The sequence below is a fragment of the Haematobia irritans genome, chromosome 1 (genome assembly GCF_050003625.1).
Source record: "Haematobia irritans isolate KBUSLIRL chromosome 1, ASM5000362v1, whole genome shotgun sequence".
NCBI lineage: Eukaryota > Metazoa > Arthropoda > Insecta > Diptera > Muscidae > Haematobia > Haematobia irritans.
In genome coordinates, this window is record NC_134397.1 from 145,649,197 (window position 1) to 145,671,926 (window position 22,730).

Here is a 22,730-nt window from a genome sequence, read left to right on the forward strand (position 1 = left end):
GCAAACATTCAAAATTTTTATTTTGTTTTTTGTTATTTGTTGCAATTTATACTTTTTTTTTGTGTTTTTCTACAAGGTCTTAACGATCAATTTATTTATATCCCTTTCATTAATTTTGTGTTAATAATTTTATTAAATTTTGCTGTAGTTACACCGATTTATGGTGAACCAATTCATTAATACTATTTATTTAAATTAATAATTTGTTTGTTATTCAATTTTTGTTTACCATAAAACAATCTACTATGTTTCACCATGTTGTTTTCATGTTCATGTTGTTGCTTTTTTCAATATTTTCCATTTGTTTATTAAAAAAAATATTCCACATAATTGCACTTTTATATATTGTTTATTATTTGTTTTTGTTTTCATTTATTCACACCGTTATTAGTTTTGTGTATAAGGTTTCGACAATATTTTACTCGATTTAGACTAGTTATCAATTTCGGCCTTTTTCAGTTTTTATCAATCATTTCTATTTAATTTTATAATACAAAACATTTACAAAATGCTCTTAAATTGATTTTCATATTTCAAAGCTTTTGACAGATAAATAATGTCTAGATGATGATGCCATTGTAGATGGATATGTTCTAAAGCAGTGTATTTATTTCGAAGCCCATTTTGTTCATAAGTGAAATTTTACAAAATAATCCAAGTGATAGACATGCCATGCCTAATTGAAACTCAATTCACAATAGGCAAAGTGATGTTTGTGAATGGTCTTAAATCATTTGAAGGTTAACAAGAATCAATATTTATTTGAATGAAAACCATTTTGAATTGAATCCCATAGGATCCCACGTAGGATAAAATAATATAATTAAAAATATTCCAAGAAATGGGGTTCGCTTATAAAAACAATTCTTTATGCTGACATCATCATTAAACCTAAAAAAAATGATTTCTTTTATATTTTGTAAATAATATTTTTGGGGTATATAATACGCGCTCATTTTTTAATCGTATTTATATACTTATTATCCACATAAGTTTGTATTAATTTTATGTACTTCATGTTCCACATAAGATTCATATAATTATGTATATAGTTTATCATAATATATATGTGTAGATGTTGTTATATAATATGTTTGTTTATAATCCGATCATCATTGTTTGTTGTTATTATTATTTCCCTTTTATATTTAAATTATTAGCTAGTTCTTTATGTTGTTGGTTTTCTTTATTTATTAATTCCTCAATGAATTTGGTTTTTTTGTTGTCCTTGTATTTAAGTCAGTTTTTGTGTATTTTTTTGTTGTTAAAGGTTGTTTTATTTTTTGTTTAGCTTTTGCTTGTCATTAATAGATTTTATTTAGAAAATTGTCATCAAAAAATTTTGGATTAAAAATCACAGATAGTGTCTAATGTGTATATAATAAATATGTTTTTTTTTTGTTTACTTTTTTATGTTGTTTATATTTTCAAAATATCATAAAATTAGCATAATAAATATGATTTTTTGTTTTGTGTTTATAATGTAATAATATATGTTTTTTTTTATTTTGTCAATTTTTTTTTTCAAGTGGGGGTATTTTTTGTTTGTCTACCAAATATTTTAATGACCACGACATTTAATTATAAGTATTAATAAATAACTTTTTTGTTTTGAAATGGGATTTTTTTTCACAAACTAAGAATGACATAATTCATTATATTATTATAATAGAAATAAAATTTTGTTATCATAGAAAAGTATAAACGAAGTGGTATTCTAATCAAACGACCACAAATGATTTCCTTGCTGGTATTTGTAATTCACAATAATCTAGTATTGTGAATCGAAGACATATATTTGGAATAGTTGTTTTCGAAATTTACATTGATCTGAATTGAATTTTGCAGTGAACTGCTCCTTAAATAAAATATATTAATAAGAAATATGTAATATATTATAAAAGATAATGAATTATGTCGACTTAAGTTATTTTTCAAATTTAAATATTTTTATGCCAAATCGAACTAAGTTATGCACACTCCATTAAATTTAGTATCTATTTATACTTATATGATAATCGAAATTTTTGTTTTAAGCCAAAAAGAGTGTTTTTTTTTATTTTTTATAGAGATTAGAGAGTGCTTTTGTTTTGATAATTTTGGTTAAATCTGGGGGGGGGGGGGTGTTCCACATGATAGACATTTAATTTTGATACATTTTTATTTTGGATTATCAGATTATTTAATGATTCTAATTTTGTTGATGTTTAAGAGCTAATTTTTATATTCATTATTTAAATATATAATTTTGTTGATTTTTTTTGTTTCATTCTTTTTTGACACTTACTAAACTAGCACACAAAATATTTTTAAGGTACATTTAATTTGAGATTTTTTTGATAGAGGTTTTTCTTGCTTGTATGTTTGCAATGGAATTTTGGTAAAGTTTTACTTATATAAGAAGAAAATAATTGTTTTGTGTAGAAAGAGATAGATGGCTTGGTTTATAAATTTTGTTAATGTGGTCTTTCGAAAAGTTGTAGAATAGAACCAAAAACGAAAAATTTAAGTGATAATATTTTTGCATTTTGAGGTATACGCGATAATAAAGACACACACTTATATAATATATAATAAATATATATATGTATGTATATTCTCATATGTATATATATTTTGGTTCTAAATATTGTTTTGTATTTTTCTTGATTTTTATTTTTTTTTGATTTATATGCGAAATATATAAGCCAAATATGTATTTTAGAGTTTATATATATATACTTTTTTTACAAATTTATGCCAAAGTTCTTAATAAAAAAAATAATAAAATGATTATTAAATGAATATTTTTAGGGGGGGGAATTGTTTAAAAAATGGGGGTTCGTTTTAGCCAAAATACTTGGATCCGGTTCTTGTGTATATTTTGTGTGCTTTGTTATTTGTTTTTCTGAAATAGAAATTTCTCGGTATTAAATATTTGTTTTATTAAATTTACTTTTTTGTTTTGGTTTCTTTTATATTTATTTGTTTTTACTTTTTGTAAATTTGAAGGCAGCTTTGTTTATTGATTTCCGTTTTCTTCTTGAAAGAAACACAAATGAAAAGTTTTAAAAAAACAGGAAACTTTTCGTTTCAAAATTATACATCAAATTTGACGAGTAACAAAAAAATTAAATATTTAAATTTTTCTAAAACGTTAATTTGCATAAATTTTGTTATCTGTTTTTTCGTTTTGTTTTTGGTGAAATTTTGAAGTCTGCGGTTTTATTGTAGGGGGTTTGTTTGTTTGTTGTATTGTTGTTGTTTTATTATTTCATTTATATATATATTGATCGGATATTGTTTTGTTGTTGTTATTGCTGGTATTGGATTTCAATTAGTTATGGTAACTATGGTAAAAGAAAGAGCATTGGTTATATTTGAATAATAATCTCGTTTTTATCGAATTGAATGAATGTTACATATTAATAAAAAAATTTATTAAATTTGTATTTGTACATTTTTCATCATTCATATGCGATCATTCACGATGTTACCATCGTCGAATACAATATCCGGTTAGGGTTACCAGATTAATTTTAGTAAAAATTTTGAGACAAGCGCCTTAAATTGTCAACATTTGAAAATCATAAGAATTCAACAAATTTTCAAACAATTTTCTTGGAAAAAGATATAACCGGCAATATCGTTCAAAGAACTTACAGAGAGTAGGAAATACAAAAAGGCGAAAAGTTCTCTTTTGCAAAGAAAACAAATGTCAACCGTATAGATGTCCCACAATGACCGCAGCGTTTTGGTATTCCCGGCGTTGCGGTCGAAGCGCAGCTTTGATAAATTAGTTTAAGAAACATCGGCGGTTATAATTCCAAAATGTCTGCCAAAAATTTTATAGAATGAAAACATTTATAAAAACTAACATTTGTCATTACAAAGTGGGTTCTAAATCCTATTTTCCTTAAGTGTTGTAAAGCCGGAAGTTTTAAATATAAAAAAATTGTAATTGTTCCGATAGTTAAAATAAAATAAAATATAAAATAATTTAAAATAGTTCCCTGTTTACATATCGAATTTATTACACGGCTATCTCGTAGGTTAAAGTGGCAGGCCGATTATGTTTCAGGCTCACTTAGACTATTCAAATCCATGGCTATCCCTTATGGATCATTCTAACACGACGTCTATTCGGTTTCTGGCAATATCAAATTATATTCAATATAGAATGAATAAGAAAAGAGATTCCATTCAAATTTCGCCTCATGCTAATTCTTTTATTAATGTTTAGTTGTTGTTGTTGTTGCTGTGGTAATATTGTGGTGATTGTTTATATTGCTGTCAATTAGTTTATTGTTGTTGTCTCGGCTTTGATAAATTTATTTCATTTTATTTGTAAAAATGTTAATTCTTCTCTTCATATCGTGGTAGTAAATACTATTTCAATAAAAAATGTATTGTAATAATAACACATAATTTATTGCATTTTATCTTCAAAAGAAACGAGATTTTTTTTTTTATTATTTGGTTAACAAATTTAAACACACACACATATGTGTTAGTGTCGATTGTAACAATTTTTAATATATAGACTTGTTCAAATACAATCAATAAAATCTTCCTAACACAAGGAATACAGTGAGTGTCAGATCAGTCGTTGTTGTCAAAGATATAAACATGAAATAAGGTAACATCGCTAACACATCTAACTAATAGCCTGTTTCTGTATGTCGAACGAGCTCTATCGATCGACTGAAATGGAAACAAACAGCTGAATTTATAACCAAAAATCAGCTGTTTCTATGCATTTCAGTCGATCGATAGAGCTTGTTCGACATACAGAAACAGGCTGTTAATGTTTTCTCCAAATGTCTAGGAGGTTTGATTTTATTATATAAAAATAACAAAGAAGCCAAAAAACTTCCATGACAGTTTGTTATAAATCTCAACTAAACGGTACAAAATATAAGTACTTCCGGTTAAACGGAAGTTCAAATTTTTGATGTACGTAAAGGAAGAATTAAGGCCTGGTTATGGATCTAAAAATGTTGTCGTAACGTAGAGGCAACTTATGTTTTTTTTAACGATTAGTCAATTAAAAAAGTACCATATGATCACCAAACTGTCGAAAAGAGGGTAGCTGCTATTCTGCACTGAATTTATTATAAATACAGTCACGAATAATATCAATTCCGTTTGTATGGGTTGCCGTTTATCAAAAACAAACTGCTGTCACAACAGACCTTTACAGGCAATGTGTTATTACACAGAAAAAAAATCATGAAAATTTTTCCAATTAAAATCTCAATTGAGTTTTAAATATTCAATTAAAAAATTAATTGATTCAACATAGTTTTTTTTTAACAAAAATTAATAATATCAATTAATTTTTTATTGTATCAATTAATATTTGATTTGACTTTCATTTTAATTTTAATTGATACTATCATTTCTGTGATTGAAGACATTTCAATTAAAATTTAAATTGGATCAATTAATTTCGTGATTGAAGAAAAAAAAAAAACATTTTTTTGTGTGTATGGCTTTTAGTGAGATTTTGATTTTGGCATTTGCGAAGAATTATAAAGCCATAAAGTGTAACTTCTATTTAAAAACCTTTCTTGCAAAAAAAAAAAAAAACTGGAGGCAAATTGAACGGAATACTAATAAGCCCAGGTGGTACAAATTCAGTCAACTGTTTGTGAAATGTTACCTTATTCCATTGTGAGTTATCTTTGCATCAGTACCGATAAATGACCGTGATATATTTGCATTATGGCATCTCGAAAACTACTGGCTACATTTTTCAGAAATATCATACAAATGCCAAATTTTAATACGTCAATTGCCAGAATGTTTACAAGAATATTATGCCAGTACTGAAAACTGGGAAAGTTTATGCACATTGAACATTTAGAATAAACTGTTCTTTATGCCTATGTTGTTTTATCTTATTGCAAAAAGTAATCACAATAAATGGTTATTGTGAATTGATGATGCGTCATTTTACGAAATTTCATTCTGGCAATACTGGTGAGATTTGCACTGATGTGATGTTCTGTATTGAACTTCACTGCATGAGATCTTTCGTTCGACTGATATGTTAAAAACAGGTTCAATACATTTCAATTGAACGTTTCGATATAGCGAAACAGGGAGTTTTAAAGGGAATGGATGTACGCTTTAAGTATGAATTTCTACTAATATACCACATTGGCTAATTGTCGTATAACGATTTTTTAATTGTTAGTAAATTTAAAAACGTTAAAGGAAATAGCAACCAATGCCAGTGTGTGGGTGATATCACCCATTTTTGTGTTGCGATTTTTGTACAACAGCTTGTATCCAGATCGAGGAACTCTGCTACTAAGTTGCAATGCGTCCACAGTGATCTGGTGGTGAGTGGGCAAGGTTTTGCTGGGCAATCAAAGAGCTGACGCGTAGCATCAAATGGGACACACATCAGATACACAGATAGGTAGACGGCTGTCCTTGCCTCGAGTCTACAATGGGAGATCTCTTTCCTCTTTTCAGATGTTTGATTGTGCTGGGTGTTAAGGACCCTTAAGGATTCAGTAACGATTCATGGTAACCCTTAGTAGTGTTGCCATATCACAATTTTTTCTACGGTATGCTCTCACATGACACTCACTGATATTACTGTTATTATAGGAAAATAAACACTATGCGTTGTTGTTGTAGTTTCTTTTTCATTATTTGTTGTTTTGTATGCGTTTTTCTATTGTTATTTTTCTGTAATTGTTTTGTACAAGTGCCTATTGCTTCGTCGTCGATTGTCAAAATTAAAAAAAAAAAAAACGAAAATGAAAACACAAAGTAAATCAAATGAAAGAACAATGTACTAATATATATGTAAAATCGTATGCATACATATGTATTAGCATAGGACATACATAAATATATGAAAACATTGTATACAAATCGGTCAAATAGGTATATATTTACTTGTGGTAGGTATATGGTTTTTGTCGATTTCTTTTGTATTGTTGTTGGTTGGTAAATCTACAGTATTGTAAAGTTTTTGATGTTGACTTTATTAACTATATTGGGCTTTTAAAAAATTGTTAAAAATGTTATTTTGTTTTCCGGTGTATGTGTCTCCGTTTATCTTCTATGTACAACGAATCCATATATTTTAACTTAAATTTCATGGATTTTCTGTCAAGAAAATGATTCGATTCCAATCGATCTTTTTCTTAACTTTTGTTTGTGAAAATCTGTAGGTGTTTATGTGTGAGTTTTTGTTTTTCATTAAAAAAATGTTTGGTTATTTTCACATTGTTGTTTTCAAAACCTAAATACACTTTGTGGGTTCTTTCTTTAGTTTTTGTCACGTTTATAGAAAATTGAAAAAAGGGTTTTGCTTTTTAAAGTAAAATATACAGAAGAAAATTTAAACAAAAAACAAAAATTTTGACTAAGTTCTTCCTTCATCATCTTACATCTGATACATTTTTGCATACAAATGCAAGCATAAATGACGCTCTCTTAGCATGCCACTACTCTCTTGCTCTATCTCTGCTTTTCTCTATTTTAGCTCATTTTGTTTGCATTCTCTTGTGTTGTTTTTTACGCTTAATTTTACTAAATTTCTTTACTAATATTGGTTTTTTGTTTTGTTTACATATGTGTGTTTGATGATGTTGTTTTTGTTGCTTTCAGCATTTTGCTTTCCCGCTTGCCAATTTGTTACCGTTACACAATTTCAGTAACTGTAATAGTTATTTGCTAAGGTATCACTGACACCCGATCCATGGGCCATTAACCATGGATTGTGATGATGATCATCGTAGTGACTCTGTTCATACCATGACGGCAGGTGGTGGTGGGGGTGGTGTTGCTGATGGTGTTGGTGATGACGAGGGTAGTGATGATCGGTCGCCGCCGATACATAGTGCATGATGCTGCTTCCTCTGCCGTCGCCACCACCTACGCCACCATATGGTATTTGATTCTATAAATTCTCTTCGTTTTCCTGTTGCTCTGCCTTGATTTGTGAGAGTTTCTCTTGCAAAATGGAGGTGCCCGATTCGAGTGTAGGAATTTCGTTCTTCACACTAACAGCAGAGTTGCCACCATTTAGATCGCTACTACTGCCGTTATTGTGATGGCCATGCAGATGATGGTGGTGATGACTGTTGATGTGTAGTTGCTCGCTCTTCATACTGCTGGCATCAGTCTCCGAAGCCATTGAGTCACGAGATCCTATGCGACTGCGTTGTTGCAATACCGTTTTCAGACCACCATTGCCACTTTTAGTGCTGTTGTTATTATTATTGTTCTCTCTGTCGTACACTTCATCAGCACCACTTTGAGAGGTCTCATCTTCCTCACTACCACTTTCTGTACGCTCACGTTTAATCGCTGCCGATCTTAATGATAACGGACTACCGGTTCTTTTGTTTGTCTGTAGGTGAGTGGGTGAAAGATTGTTGTGGTCGCCAATGAAGCCGCGATTATTGGTAAATGGCAATGGAGTCTTTTTCATTAATAGTTGATCTAAGAGCACTCCTCCGCCGCCACCGCTACTACTACTACTACTGGGATTTGGATTGATTTCATTGCTTTTACGATCGAGGGTTTTGCGTATAATGCCATCTAGGAAAGTGGACCCATTGACCACATTAGTTTCGTACAGTTCTCGCGCTCTGTTGATATCATGGCTGGATAAAATCGGGCTCGATATGGGACTGGGGCCGTTGGAGGAATTGGTGGTATTGCCACCCACTCCCACACCACCGGCAGCGTCTTGATACCTTTGGATGTGTGATTTCAAGATTTCATGGTTGGCCTCCGTGGGCGACACACTACTGGGATTGGCTGACGCATTGCGATTGAAATCCATTTGCAATTGACTGAAGGCAGCTGCTTGCGGATGTTGCCAAAACATGGGCGGTAAATGGGTTAAGGCGGGTTCGAATATGGGCAGTTTCATGCCATTGCTGGCATTTCCCGGAAATGCTGGTGTGCCAGTGCCACCATTATTTTTCAAAGCTCCTCCGCTGAGTTTCATGCTGGCATTGGTACCATTTCCGGCCTTCAATTTATCAAGACCCGTAAGTCCTGCTGGAATGTTGGCATTCGATTTTGAACTATTAGTGGTGCCATCAAGACCCGGCTGAGGTTTTGGCTCACGCTTACGCGGTCTCATCAGATGACGCTCTTTAACCTTGTACTCTAGGGTTGAATGTGGAACTCCATAATAACTTCCGGCCCTGTGCACAGACATTTCTCCCCTCTGCACAGCCTTAACAGCTTCAACTAAACTGTCCCGATCATAGTTACGGTATTTGCCCCGCTTAGGTCGGGTACCTTTGCCGGCCGCCAGTGCTGCCGCTTCCTGGTTTCTCAGATGCTGCAAGTGAGCGGATTGATGGTGGTGGTGATGTGAATTATGGGCTGCAGCGGCAGCCAAGAGATTTGGCGCTGCTCCAAAGCGTGATGTATCCGTTCCGCCTATATTCTTAACTACTGATATGGTAGGTTTCTTATAGTCGAGGCCAGAAGAGCCGACACGATCACCATCTACTCCGGCTAATCCAAGAAGTGAAACAGAAGCCGCATGAACCGCATCTTTGTTGGCCTGTTCGCTCATCGTGCGCTGTATACTATTGGCAATAACGTCACACATTCTCAGTGACTGTGGAGACTGTGTGTCAACGCTGCCATGCAAGTGAGGTGGTGTCACAGACATATGTTTGTTGGCGCTTAATTGATTCTTGGCAGCGGCTAGCAGTAGGGGACCGGGACTATCGCCATTGCGATTCGTGTTACTATTACTATTGTGACAGTGCAAGGAAGGTGATCCACGCGCACTATTTGTTCCCATAGACGAGGAAGTTCCTGCTACTGGGGTATAGGACGGAATTTTCAATATCGCCGAGGGATCATCGCACGTTTCATTGGGATCGAGTGATGAATTGGTTTCAGGTGTTTCAGACTTTGGTAAACTTCGACCAGCGGCATATGTTGTTTGCTGTTGTTGCTGATGTTGTTGTTGCAACAACATTTGCAGTAGAGGACGGTAATCCTGCTGTTGAGTGTTACCATTATTGAGACCTGCACCAAGACTACTACTGCCACCGCCAGTGTCAGTTGTAGCCGAGGCAGCACCGGCATTATTGGCACCCAACAGTATATCCTTTAAATTAATGGTGGAGTTCAGGAGCACTGCACTAAAGAGATCACGTATACTTTTGTCGGATAACAGTAAAGTTTGCAGCAACAAAGCGGCATCTAGTTGTGGAACTTGTGGTTGAGCTGGTGTTAGATCATTGATTACCTCATTGGTTTGTGGCTTTGAGGACTCAGTATGGGCTGGCTTCGGAGAGTTCAGTAAATGATCTTCGGCCGCTTCACCTTCGCCATTATTGGCTAAACATAATTTTTTCAATAGGGTCGGTGTTGTGATTCGTCTCCCCTCATCGTCAGGCTGAGGAGTTGAAGCATTACTCTCCATCTCGGCCTCATCAGCAGATAAATCTTTTTCGAGTTCCTGTTGCAGGTGTAGTATTTCGGCCGAATTCTGGTCATTGTTGCGCTTGGCCTCCAATGTGAGTTTGTACATTTTGTTGCGCAACGTTGAACGTGGCACATTAAACTGAGCGGCCGCTTTGCGAGTACCCAATCTACCGGACATAATCTCCTGCAGAGCGTTAGTAATGTCCTCTTCACTGTAGGTGCGACGCGTCGAAGGAACCGGAGTAGCACGTGACGATTTTATTCTGAAATGAAAAGGTGAAAAAAAGGAAATGAGTAAAAAGGGCTTGTCATATCGAATTCTTTGTTCGAAAATGAGCGTTATAGAATTCAGCATTGTTCTTTTCTTTTTTATCAATGCGTAGTGAAAATTGCGAAATATATATTCCATTACTTATCGTTTAAGGAAAATATGAATAATTTGATAAAGGGTATGTTATCATTTGCAAAATTTATCGGTATTTTTAATCGCCTTATCTTATTCAATATATTTAATTGGATTTTCAAAGATTGCCAAAGTCGTAGGCTGTTGTTTCCATAAAATTTCACCGATATGTTATCACGATGGACTGAATAGTCTAATTGAGCCTGAAATAATGGGCTGTCACTATACCTAATGTAATCTAACTTATACACGTGAAAACTAATGCATGCGATATAGGAAATATTTAGTCGCACTATTTTTATCGTTGTTTACATTTTATTGTTCAAGCAAAAAATGTCGGAAATAACATGAAATTTGGACTAATTTTAGATTTCTTCGAATTGCGACCTTCAAACAAATTCCTCTCATGCTGCACAAAAGTGCCTCTGCAGTATTTTGACCCATTCCCAGCGAATCGCCGTATTGAGATGATCGACACGTTGGTATTCTTCAGTGCCAACATTACTGCCCCAAATGCCCCAGGTGCAACGAATTCAGATACGGAAATTTTGGAGGTCATTGATCGAGGATCCTGCTTTTGGAGACATTCTTGGTTGACGAGTGCTGAGTGCGATGGACTGATTCTTGTTGGAATGTCCATAGTCTGCGACCGAATTGTTTGTCTGCCCAGGGCTTCAACACTCTCTTGAACGTATTTTCCCGATAATATTCGGAATTTATTTTCACCCCACGGTCGATAAATTCGAGAGGGGCGCGACTATCAGCCGTTACCGTGGTCCACATCATTACCATCGGTGGCGTTTGATTTCTGGTGTACATCTGCAGCTGACATCTTTGGCAAGTAAATCCTTAAATCATTTTGTTTGTTCAACAAATTCCTTCTTAAGGAAGAAATCAATAAGAGTTACATTCGTTCCTGCGATATGTTCAGCTCATGAGAAAGTTTTCTACCACTGAGGCGGGGATTTCGATTAAATCTGGTGTTCACTTTTCGGATAATTTCCGGTGTTTTTATCGGAAATCATTTTATTGCTTCCACGAAGTGGTAATTAAAATGTTAGCTGTTGGACGAGTGGTTTAGAAATAATAGCAACCTGATGTTGGTTATATGTGTTGTACGATTTAAAAATTAGTTAGCTAACCTTGTCCCAATGGAGTTTCATGACTTTTCTAAATATTGAAATATAGGGCATCCCTAAATAAAATACAATCGAAATCACATGTGGGGAAATTGGAGTTGCCAACGAATTAATCGCAGTATCGCAAGACATGATTTGTTGTACAAATTCTAGGCGATTTTCATTAAAATATGGGTATCATTGATTCCAATGAATACATTTGAAAAATCATTAAGGATGGCGTTGTGAAAAAAAAACGTATTTTCATCCTTCTTGCTTCTCTTTTAGACTCCAACGTAAAAATAACATAAAGTAGCCCTTTCAAGATTCTTTTCAAACAGTTAGTATGGTATTTTTTCGTTCACAAAAAAAGAGAAAAGAGTGACATTCATACAAAAAAGGAATCTTCTTTTTTCAAATTTTTGATGATTGATTTTGACAGTTATTCTCATGTTTTTTTTTTTTGTTGCATCTACAACAAGAACGGCTTTGATTTCTCGGACAGCTAAAGCACAATGATGGTGGAGTGGAATGTCAACAACAGAAAGACCACTCTACCAAAATACTCGAATATAAAGCCGAAAAAATGTTAGATATCACAGTTACGAAAATTTCTTTCATCATGAATTGCAAATGAATTTTAGTCTCCGTTTTTTTTTTGGTTTAACAATATCCATACATACATATGTCCTCTGGGAATGAGTCGTCTCCTAAATTCATGATGAAGGAAAGCGAGAAGAGATAGAAAGCTGTAGTAAGAGAAATCGGAGACAATGAAAACATTTTTTGTTATTGTTGGAGAGGCACAAGGAATGTCGACTTTCGTTATTATTCTGAGGAATGATATTTTATAAGGACAGGGTGAACCATAATAATTTATTTTTATAATTATATTTTCAAGCGAAATGTATGATAATGTTAAATTACCAATTGCGACGGAATACCGAGATGTCCAGGGGCGTATCGGTAAATTAAAATCTATTCTAAATTATTTGCGGCAAATGGGATAACTTAACCCTTTCACTGCGCAATGTTGCTGCTTGACCATGTGTCAATAATTTTATCTTCGAATATATAAAAAAAAAATAATACAAAATAAAATGCTTTCATTCGATTACAAATTCGAAACTATATATAAAAAAAAACACAAACAAACAAGAGAAGAGTATATTTTTCCTTACATGGTTATTGTATTTGTTCGTCGCGGCAAAAATCTAAAAAAATCCTATCGTATCTCGACATTGTTGTATTCAATCAAAATTAAGATCACATCATAATTCTAAAGGTTGAGTTACATATCATGCGTTAATTCGTGCGTTGATGGCTATATTGTTGGCTATAAATGACATATTGTTTTATTTTCAGACATTTCCACCAAACAAATTTCACAAAGATATTCTGAGTTTTAACTACTTAGGAAGTTGTTTTAATTCAAAATTTTTTAATTCACTTATTTTATTTCTAATGGGAAATTTGTAAGTTTTTTCTTTCAAATAGATTAAAAACAGAGTAAAATTTAATAAAATGGTACAAATTATTTAAATTTTGTCGAAAAAAAATTCTAAATAAATTCCAGAAAAATTAATTTTTGAAAATATTTTAGGGCAAACTTTACAAAATTATAAAAACAAAATCTGTACAAAATTTTCTGAAAATTGTATTTCTATAGAAAATTCTCTGAAAATTGTATTTCTATAGAAAATATTCTTAAAATTGTATTTCCATATAAATTTTCTCAAAATTTTTTCATTTAGATTTTTTTTTTTCAAAATTGTATGTATATAGAGAATTTTGTCAAAATTTTATTTCCATAGAAAATTTTGTCAAAATTTTATTACTTTTTGAAAATTTCATTTCTATAGAAAATTTTGTCAATATTTCATTTCTATAGAAAATTTCGTCAAAATTTTATTTCTATAGATAATTTTGTCAATGTTTTATTTCTGAACAAAATTTTGTCAAAATTTTATTTCTATAGAAAATTTGCTGAAAATTGTATTTCTATAGAAGATTTTTTTAAAATTTTATTTCTACAGACTTTTTTTTGCAAAAGTTTATATATATATAGACAATTTTTTTAAAATTGTACTTCTATAGAAAATTTTATAACAATTTTATTTTTATAGAAAATTTTGCCAAAGTGTTATAAATTTGACAAACATTATTTTCCTCTGTTGGTTAAGCTACACTTGTAGTTTAGTCAATGCATGGCTTTAAGCTGAAATCAAAAAACAACAACAATGCTTAAAGAACAAAACCAACAATAATAAAACAAAACGAATGAAAAAAAGGGGAAGCACGCTCAAAATAAACCCAGCCAACTGCACTTAAATCGATGATTTGACAGTGACATAGGAAAAGAGATATGTTTGTACGAATTTATTCCGGCATAAGCCGGCTATCATGCAAAACCTTTTTTCGGAAGGTTCATGTGTGGTTCATTGTTGGGTTTAATGTAATGAACTGCCTGAATTTATTCTGATAATTGGTTGATAGTTTTGCTGCAAGTAGAGGATGCTGATGAGGAATGTGGTAATTCCGAAACGTGCGTCCATCCAACCATCTTGCAATCTATAGGGCTTTGCCCAAATAAATTTGACAAACATTATTTTGCTCTGTTGGTTAAGCTGCACTTGTAGTTTAGTCAATGCATGGTTTTAAGCTGAAATCAAAAAACAACAACAAAATGTTATTTCTATAGAAAATTTTATCTAAAATTGTATTTCAGTAGAAATTTTTGTCAAATTTTTCTTTCTATAGAAAATTTTGTCAAAATTTTATTTCTATACAAAATTTTGTCAAAAGTTTATTTCTATAGAAAAATTTGTCAAAATTTTATTTCTATAGAAAATGTTGTACAAATGTTATTGCTATGGAAAATTTTGTTTTTCAAAATCTACCAAAACATCAAGAATTCTACCAATCTACCAAACCGTAAAAAATCTATTATTTTAGGTAGAATTCTATTAACTGTGGCAACCGTGGTTAGAATACACTAAATATCATAAACAAGCATAAAAATTATTTATTTTGCAAATTTTTACAATATTTTTTAATTCACATCCAAAACACTGAATTCGGATCACATCTTAAGAAGTGATGCAAATTCATTAAATTCATAGCTTCTGCGACAATTTGGCACCACGTCCGGAATCAAAGACAACATTTTCAATAAGTTTTTGGCGATGCGTTGTTTGCTGGGTTGATTTATTTTTTATTTTATCTTCAAATAAAATGACAAATAAGAAATTCCCTACTATTACCTACTGGCACCCCTATCGCTTAGGAACTAGAATAGATTTTAGTTGTCGAAAGGCATCTTATAAGAAGTACTGACAGCCGTCGTTGTTAAATTTACACCTTGATAGTTTTTCCCAACTGTGATTAACTGTAAATCTACGAGTTCCATTTAAAGTCTCTTGTCCGATAGCGTTGAGTCTATGGCCCATGGGTAACCCTGTCATTTTCCGTTTCCACACCAAACAAAAACGAAAAAATATATATATATTCCAAGAAAAATAACAAAATTCGGTATAAAAACCGAAATGAATGAAGGAATGATAAGCAACAGTGGTGCGGTGGCAGCATTATAATACTGCTGCATGATTATAATGACGCTTGATGGGTCATGGAGACATAAAGATGACAAGTGTTGTTTTCGAAATAAGAAGACATCTAACATCTTGTTTTCCTTTCGAAGTTCATTAGATGATTTTGTCCTTTTTTTGGTGTGGCATTCAGGGTGGGCTGGTGCATCGGCGAAGAGCTGCTTTACTCTGGTCTGTTTTTTTTTGTAAAGGCATTGCACTTGAAATTGAGACAGCAAAAACCAAAGGAAAGAAAAATCGCATTGCTGCATTCAAGTCATGGACTTTGTGTGATTTTGTTTTTGGGGAGATTTGGTTAAAGGATTGCAACGGAAGGCAAAGAAACTCTGTGTTTCCTGGCCAAAGCAAAGCAAGCAAAGAAAGGTACTCACTTATGGCGTTGACATTCATACGTGAGCCCACAAGATAAAGGAAACCTGATATGTTTTCATGCCCATGAAAACTCCGCAAGATGGATGGGGTTGATAAGACTTTGTATAAGGATATTCGTACAAGGACATGGAACAAATAGAAAATTCAACTCAAGCAGAGAGGTGACAAATGATGATTACAACAAATGCAAATGCATATCAAAATTAACAAAAAATAAAACACAAAAAAAAAACAAGAAACAAAACATTTTTTTTGACAAACTTTGGGGGAGTGGTGTCTATTTTTTGTCAACTTCCCATGGGGAAAGAAGAGGAGCATGGGATACAAGTGCATCCTTATTACAAAAAAAGAAATGCATATTTGCATCACGTCATCATATAATCATCATCCCTGAACCTTTGCCTTTAAAATGCATTGCATTTGATGTCATTATCTTCCCCCTGCTGCCAGGCAGGTGAGGAAACCAATACAACTCTTCCACTTTTTTTTCTTGTTTTAATGACGATGAAGTTGTTATTGTCAAAGCTTGACAAAAATTTGCAAGTCCTTAACATCCTGTCACAGACAAGTTATGCATTTGGTAAAGTACTGCAATGGGATAGATGAGTGAACAAAAATATAGGGAATGGGTTTTCCCAAAATTCGAGTACAGTAAACGTGTATGAAATTATAATGCAATGCATTATCTAAAAAAATGGTAATACCATGCATTTCATTGATTGCATTCTTAAATTTGACTGCATTTATGGCCGAATTTCAATCTCTCTTAGGACCATTTTCATTTAGCTCCGCTGGTGCTTCGTTAGCTAACGAACTTTTCTGATATGCCAGTTAGGAACTTAACTACTGAAAATTTTTCAGTTAAAGTTAACCGGACCAGTGTTACCAGTATTTTTCTGGCTCTTGTACCAAAATTATGATGTTTTCGTCCCCAAAAATCCCCAATTTAAACTTAAATTCCTAACAAAAATCCCCAATACATTTTTGACAAGTTTTTTCGAGAAAAAATAAAGCAAGAAACGAAAGAAAATTTTCTATATAGAAATAAAATTTTGAAACAAATTTCTATATAAAAATAAAATTTTAAGAAAATTTTTTGTATAAAAATAAAATTTTGAGAAAATTTTCTATAGAAATAAAATTTTGAGAAAATTTTCTATAGAAATAAAAACAGACAGCGGAGAAAATCCTTGAAAACGGTTCTGACGAAGTCAACCGAAATAAATAAAAAAAAAAGAAACCAACAATTTCAAGTTTAATTTATAGACCTATAGACGAGATTATGAGAAAAAAATCATAAAAATTAAAATAAAAAGGTCAGCAATATCAACAACAAATACGAAATAATATTTTGACAAAATTTTGTATAGAAATAAAATTTTGACAAAATTTTCTATAGAAATAAAATTTTGACAAAATTTTCTATAGAAATAAAATTTTGACAAAATTTTCTATAGAAATAAAATTTTGACAAAATTTTCTATAGAAATAAAATGTTGACAAAATTTTCAATGGAAATAACATTTTGACAAAATTTACTATAGGGACAAAATTTTGAAAAAATTTTCTATGGGAATAAAATTTTGACAAAATTTTCTATAGAAATAAAATTTTGACAAAATTGTCTGTACAAATAAAATTTTGACACAATTTTCCATAGAAATAAAATGTTGACAAAATATTCTATAGAAATAAAAGTTTCACAAAATTTTCTACAGAAATAATATTTTGACAAAATTTTCTATAGAAATAAAATTTTGACAAAAATTTCAATAGAGATAAAATTTTGACAAAACTTACTATAGGAACAAAATTTTGAAAAAAATTTCTATGGGAATAAAATTTTGATAAAGTTAAATCGGCTAGAAAAAAGGTCGTCTTTTTCTGGGGCTAATTATGCATTCAGTGAAGGCCACTACATCCTATAAACGAATCTCAGTAGACCTGCCCTTCATTCATTTAGTTTGAGTAGGGAACGCTAGTGAGGGAAGGGTCCCAAATAAGATCTCCTCAATAAAGTCATTTCTTTTAATGTACATCCAAAAATGCTCTTCTAAAGACAAACTTAAACTTCACTTCACAACGAGTTCTTTTGAGGTGATATATAAAAATATTTAGTTTTTATGCAGTTTTCGCAATAAAATAATAGAAATTTTCAAGAAGTCGAATAAGTAAACACAAACGTTTATACATGCTGCCAATTATGTTGAAGAAAATTTTATGAAGAAAATTTTACCAAAAATCTACCAAATTTAAAAAAAAATGTATTTTGAAGTTGTTGATCAAATGTTTACAAAATTTTATTTCTACAGAAAATTTTGGCAAAATTTTATTTCTATAGGAAATTTTTGCAAAATTTTTTTCTATGGGAAATTTTTGTAAAATTTTATTTCTATGAGAAATTTTTGTAAAATTTTATTTCTATAGAAAATTTTTGCAAAATATTATTTCTATAGGAAATTTATACAAAATTTTATTTCTATAGACAGTTTTTACAAAATTGTGTTTATTTCTGAACAATATTTTGGCAATTTGTGTTTCTATAGGAAATTTTTTTCAAAATTTTATTCCAAAAAAAATAAAAAAAACAGAAAATCTACCATAACAACAAGAATTCTATCAATCTTCCAAACTGTAAAAAATCTACCATTTTTTGTAGAATCCTACCAAAAAAGGGGTTTCGACAAATAAATAAAAAATATTTTATACTGATGACATAATGTATCTACACCGATAAAAATCCGTAGTTAAACTAACGCTAAATTTAACTTTTTTATTGTTTCGAAAATTTCGACGATGGCCCAATGAAATTTACTTTTTTGTGAGTAGCCAAAAAATGGCAAAACGTGGTCGTGGTGACCACCAATAAAATTCATAAATGTAGTAAAAATGTGTTAAAGTTTGAAAAAAATATATATGTATGTATATCGCCTTGGACTGAAACGTAGGTCCAATCACTAGAAAAACATTCGAAAAAAATTCATCGATATTGTCTCAAGTATGCTATGATTTTTACATTATTTTGAGGTTAATTAAATAAAAAATCTAAACCAGGGCATATGAAACGTCTTATGGTCTCGCCTTTTAGCTTACGTAATTTGTCAAATTACATCATTTTATAGATTAAATAGAAATGTCAAAATTCATTTTTACAAATGACATTTGAAATAAATGAAAACAGAATACACTAAAATATGCAACTTCGCTTCCTTTAGCATTCGTAATGACAGTTGGTCTTATCATTAGATCGCATGGTGTGTCAGAGCACTCTTTTCTCAAAAAAATGGGTCTGAATAGGGTCTTAAAAAGCATTTGCAATTTTTGTCATTAAATTCATAGACACAAACATTTATACGCACACACACACACCCACAAAGATTTGTACGCACGCTAACCTAAAACAAAAACCGACAACGACATATTCATGCACACATGATGACATTACATTTTGGCGGTAATTTGGCGATTTTTTGTTGTTGTTGTGAAAAAAGCTTACCCACCCACCCATCACCTGTCGCAAATCCCCGCTGTATCGTGTCTACGATTACAATAAAAGGTACAACGTTAAAGACGACGACAACAATCACAATAACATTGTAACGTTCAAAGTGAAAAAGAGCTCGTCGGCGAGACTGTGATGATGATGATGGTAGTTGTATGGCGGAGAGAAACAAGGAGTATGGTGAAAAAAAAAAATGAAAATAACAACAAATACAACAACACGCACTCATTCAGTTTTTATACAGAGTATACCACGAATTCAGTGTCGTTTGATGTGTATGAGTTAAGTCTACCTTTTTGCATCAAGCATTTGGGCTCACCCATACACGCACACACAAACATTTAGGCTGCAACTGTATAATTGTGCAATGTGCAAGTGCAACTGCTGCAATCGCTATTCCAATTGCTGTACTGCAGTTGAGCTGTTTGTTGTTCGTTTTTTCGTCATCCATCTCTCACGATAGAATACCACCACCCCCCATTACCACATTTGCACAATGGGATGATTACGACAAAAATGAATATATTCATATTTTTTTTTTTAATTTGCGACAAAAATGAGTATATTCATAATTTTTCATAGGAATTTTATTCTAATTAACCTGAAAATATTTAGAGCATAAGCGGCAAGATAATTAAAAAAAAAATACAAGCCACGCATTTGGTCGGCAACACTAGGGATACGAAAACCGACATTTCGGCTAAAAACAAAAAAGTCGAAATCGATTTTTTGTAATCTTCAAATTCGACTTGTCGACTTTTGGTATTTTTAAAAGTCGACTTTTGATGTTAGCCAACATCGACTTTAAGGCAAAAAATCGACATTGGATTAAGGGGGAATTTGACGCAAATATTTCTTGAATCTCTAGGAGCGTCTGTAGACGATATCACTTACCAGGTATACCGGTAGGAAGTGAGCGTCAAGATACATATGCCTCGATATGGAACATTTGTTGCGAACGAGCCCGTATTTTTTTTATTGTTTGTTTGCTTCGACACCTGTGGAAAATATTTAGCATACATTAAGTCATTGAACAGAGAACATCATAGTTTTTATCGTGTTAAAAACGTCGAATTTTGTACCAGAAAGAGATGATTTGCGGAAAGCATTAATTATTTTAATTTGAAGAAAAGTACTGCAGAGTAGCATCGAATGCTTGTCGAGGCATATGGCGATCATTCTCTATCAGAAGTAACATGCAAAAGATGGTTTCAACGGTTCAGAAATAATGATTTTGATGTGACAAATGAAGACCGTGGAAGGTCACCAAAAAAGTTTGAATTGGATGGAGATGATACTTTGAGTCAAAAGCAAATGACAGCAATGTTAAATGTTGCACAACAAACAATTTCTGACCGTTTAAAAGCTATGGGAAAGATCGAAATGTGTGGAAAATAGGTGCCACAAGAAAAAACGCTCATTTCATACCGGTATACCTGGTATTATTAAAGAGATATATGTGCAGATATACGATGAATATGATTGTGCCACATTGTCCGGTTTAACCGAATGAAAAAACGCTCATTTCATACCGGTATACCTGGTATTATTAAAGAGATATATGTGCAGATATACGATGAATATGATGTGCCACATTGTCCGGTTTAACCGCAAATCATAAAATTTAAAAAGTCGAAAGGATTTTTCCAAAATTATGAAAATTTAGCGCGAGTGTGTAAACACAATAATAGCGGCTGTCGGTAGGCGAAACTTGTTCAACATAAATGTATTTTTTGTGTAAGCCCAAAGTACACGACGGATATCTGCAAATTAAAATCTGTTTTAATTCCTTGGCGGTAAAGACACAGTGTTGCCATTTATCCCAAACCCAGCAATACAAGGCTCAAAATAGGGTATCTCTTCGAGTGTTCTGCAAGCTTTGCAATCTTCACACCAACTTCTCTTCGGACATATTCAGTAATGGCAGCTTGCTTTCTCGAGCTGTATATAGGCGCTTGAAGTGATGATACAGATATTCCCTGGGGGCTACAAAACCAAATATTAGGTTCCTATATCTCATAACGATGGAAAATTGCTTCATAATTATTATGATGGTTGGCCAAGGTAAAATATATTCTCTTAGAAGGAATAAACCAGGTTTGCCTTAAGATGGAGTAATGTCTCCCCTGCTTTTTTTTAAGTTTTATGCGACAAGGACTTCTCTTCTACCACTTGATGGCTACCTATGCGGACGATTCTTCCATTGAGATGTTAAGAAACTTGAGTGGGAGATCAACGATTACTTCTCCGTATTTAGGGACTTCTGTTTCCGAAGGTATCAAACACTAGGCTTGATATTCACATCACTGCCCAGATTATTTCCGTGTTCTGAAACCCTAAAGGTTCTTCACGTGACACTTCATAACCTGTTCTTCTATCCTATAACCATTGGCTGCTCGCACTTTGGGGATAAAGCGAGGAATCGATTTAAAAGACTTACGTCCCCTTATCAATTATGTGGGTGACATTTGGACTCCCAGTATTAGCGAAACAAAATGAAGAAGCTTTCATTCCGAATTTTTGTTACCAGAAACCAGATCCTGTAGCCATTGGCTTCTAGAACCTTGGCAAAAGATACGGAGGCGATGCTATTGGACGTCGTCTTATCGGTTATGTGAGTGACATTTGGACTCCCAGTATTAGCGAAATCCAACGAGAACCCTCAAGCCGGCTTTTTCCATTCATATACTCGTATTAAGAAAGTGGGAGATCAATAATAACTTGTCCGCACTAAGAAACTTCTTTATCGGGTGGAATCTGCCCAGATATTCCCTCCTTCACTAAGCTTCTCCGTGTGGTCCTTTAGTGGGTATCAGCGATACTTTGCCCGCCCTTATTTATTGGCAGGAATCTGAAATTTTCTGTCCTCAACTCGTCAGTAACTGTCTTCAAGTCATGGACTAACCGCGAGTCTGGATATTTAAATTAGTGGCCATAGTCTTCGCGAGACATCTGCACTTCTACACTTGACCAGATCCTTTGGCAGGGGAAAAGATTAGGGGACTATTTAAAAGTCTCTGGATCTTATTGGACGTCCACTTATCGATTATGACAATTGGACACCCACTATAAGCATACACCAATGCAGACGCATCCAGTAGTATATACAAAATACTGAGGTGAAATTCCACAGGTTGTCACTCCAAGACATCGGAACAGTATAAACAACATGAGTCCAAAATGCTCTTGGACATTCATGCACGGGAACAGCTTCTGCAGCATGGGTCCAAAATGCATAAGTGCGAATGATATAAAAAACTGTTGTACATATTTCCATAGATTTTTGTTATTTTTCACCCGACATCCAACCAGAG

General features: G+C 32.7%; 1 protein-coding gene across 2 annotated transcripts in view; it reads right to left on the reverse strand.

The window, feature by feature from the left end:
* Positions 1-330: 330 nt before the first annotated feature.
* Eip93F (Ecdysone-induced protein 93F) overlaps positions 331-22,730 on the reverse strand; it is a 586,579-nt gene continuing 564,179 nt past the window's right edge. For both annotated transcript variants that reach the window (XM_075291853.1, XM_075291854.1), the window contains one exon: positions 331-10,676. In XM_075291853.1, coding sequence (XP_075147968.1) covers positions 7,907-10,676 — 2,770 coding nt within the window. In that variant the 3' untranslated portion in view covers positions 331-7,906. The remainder of the gene's footprint in view (positions 10,677-22,730) is intronic.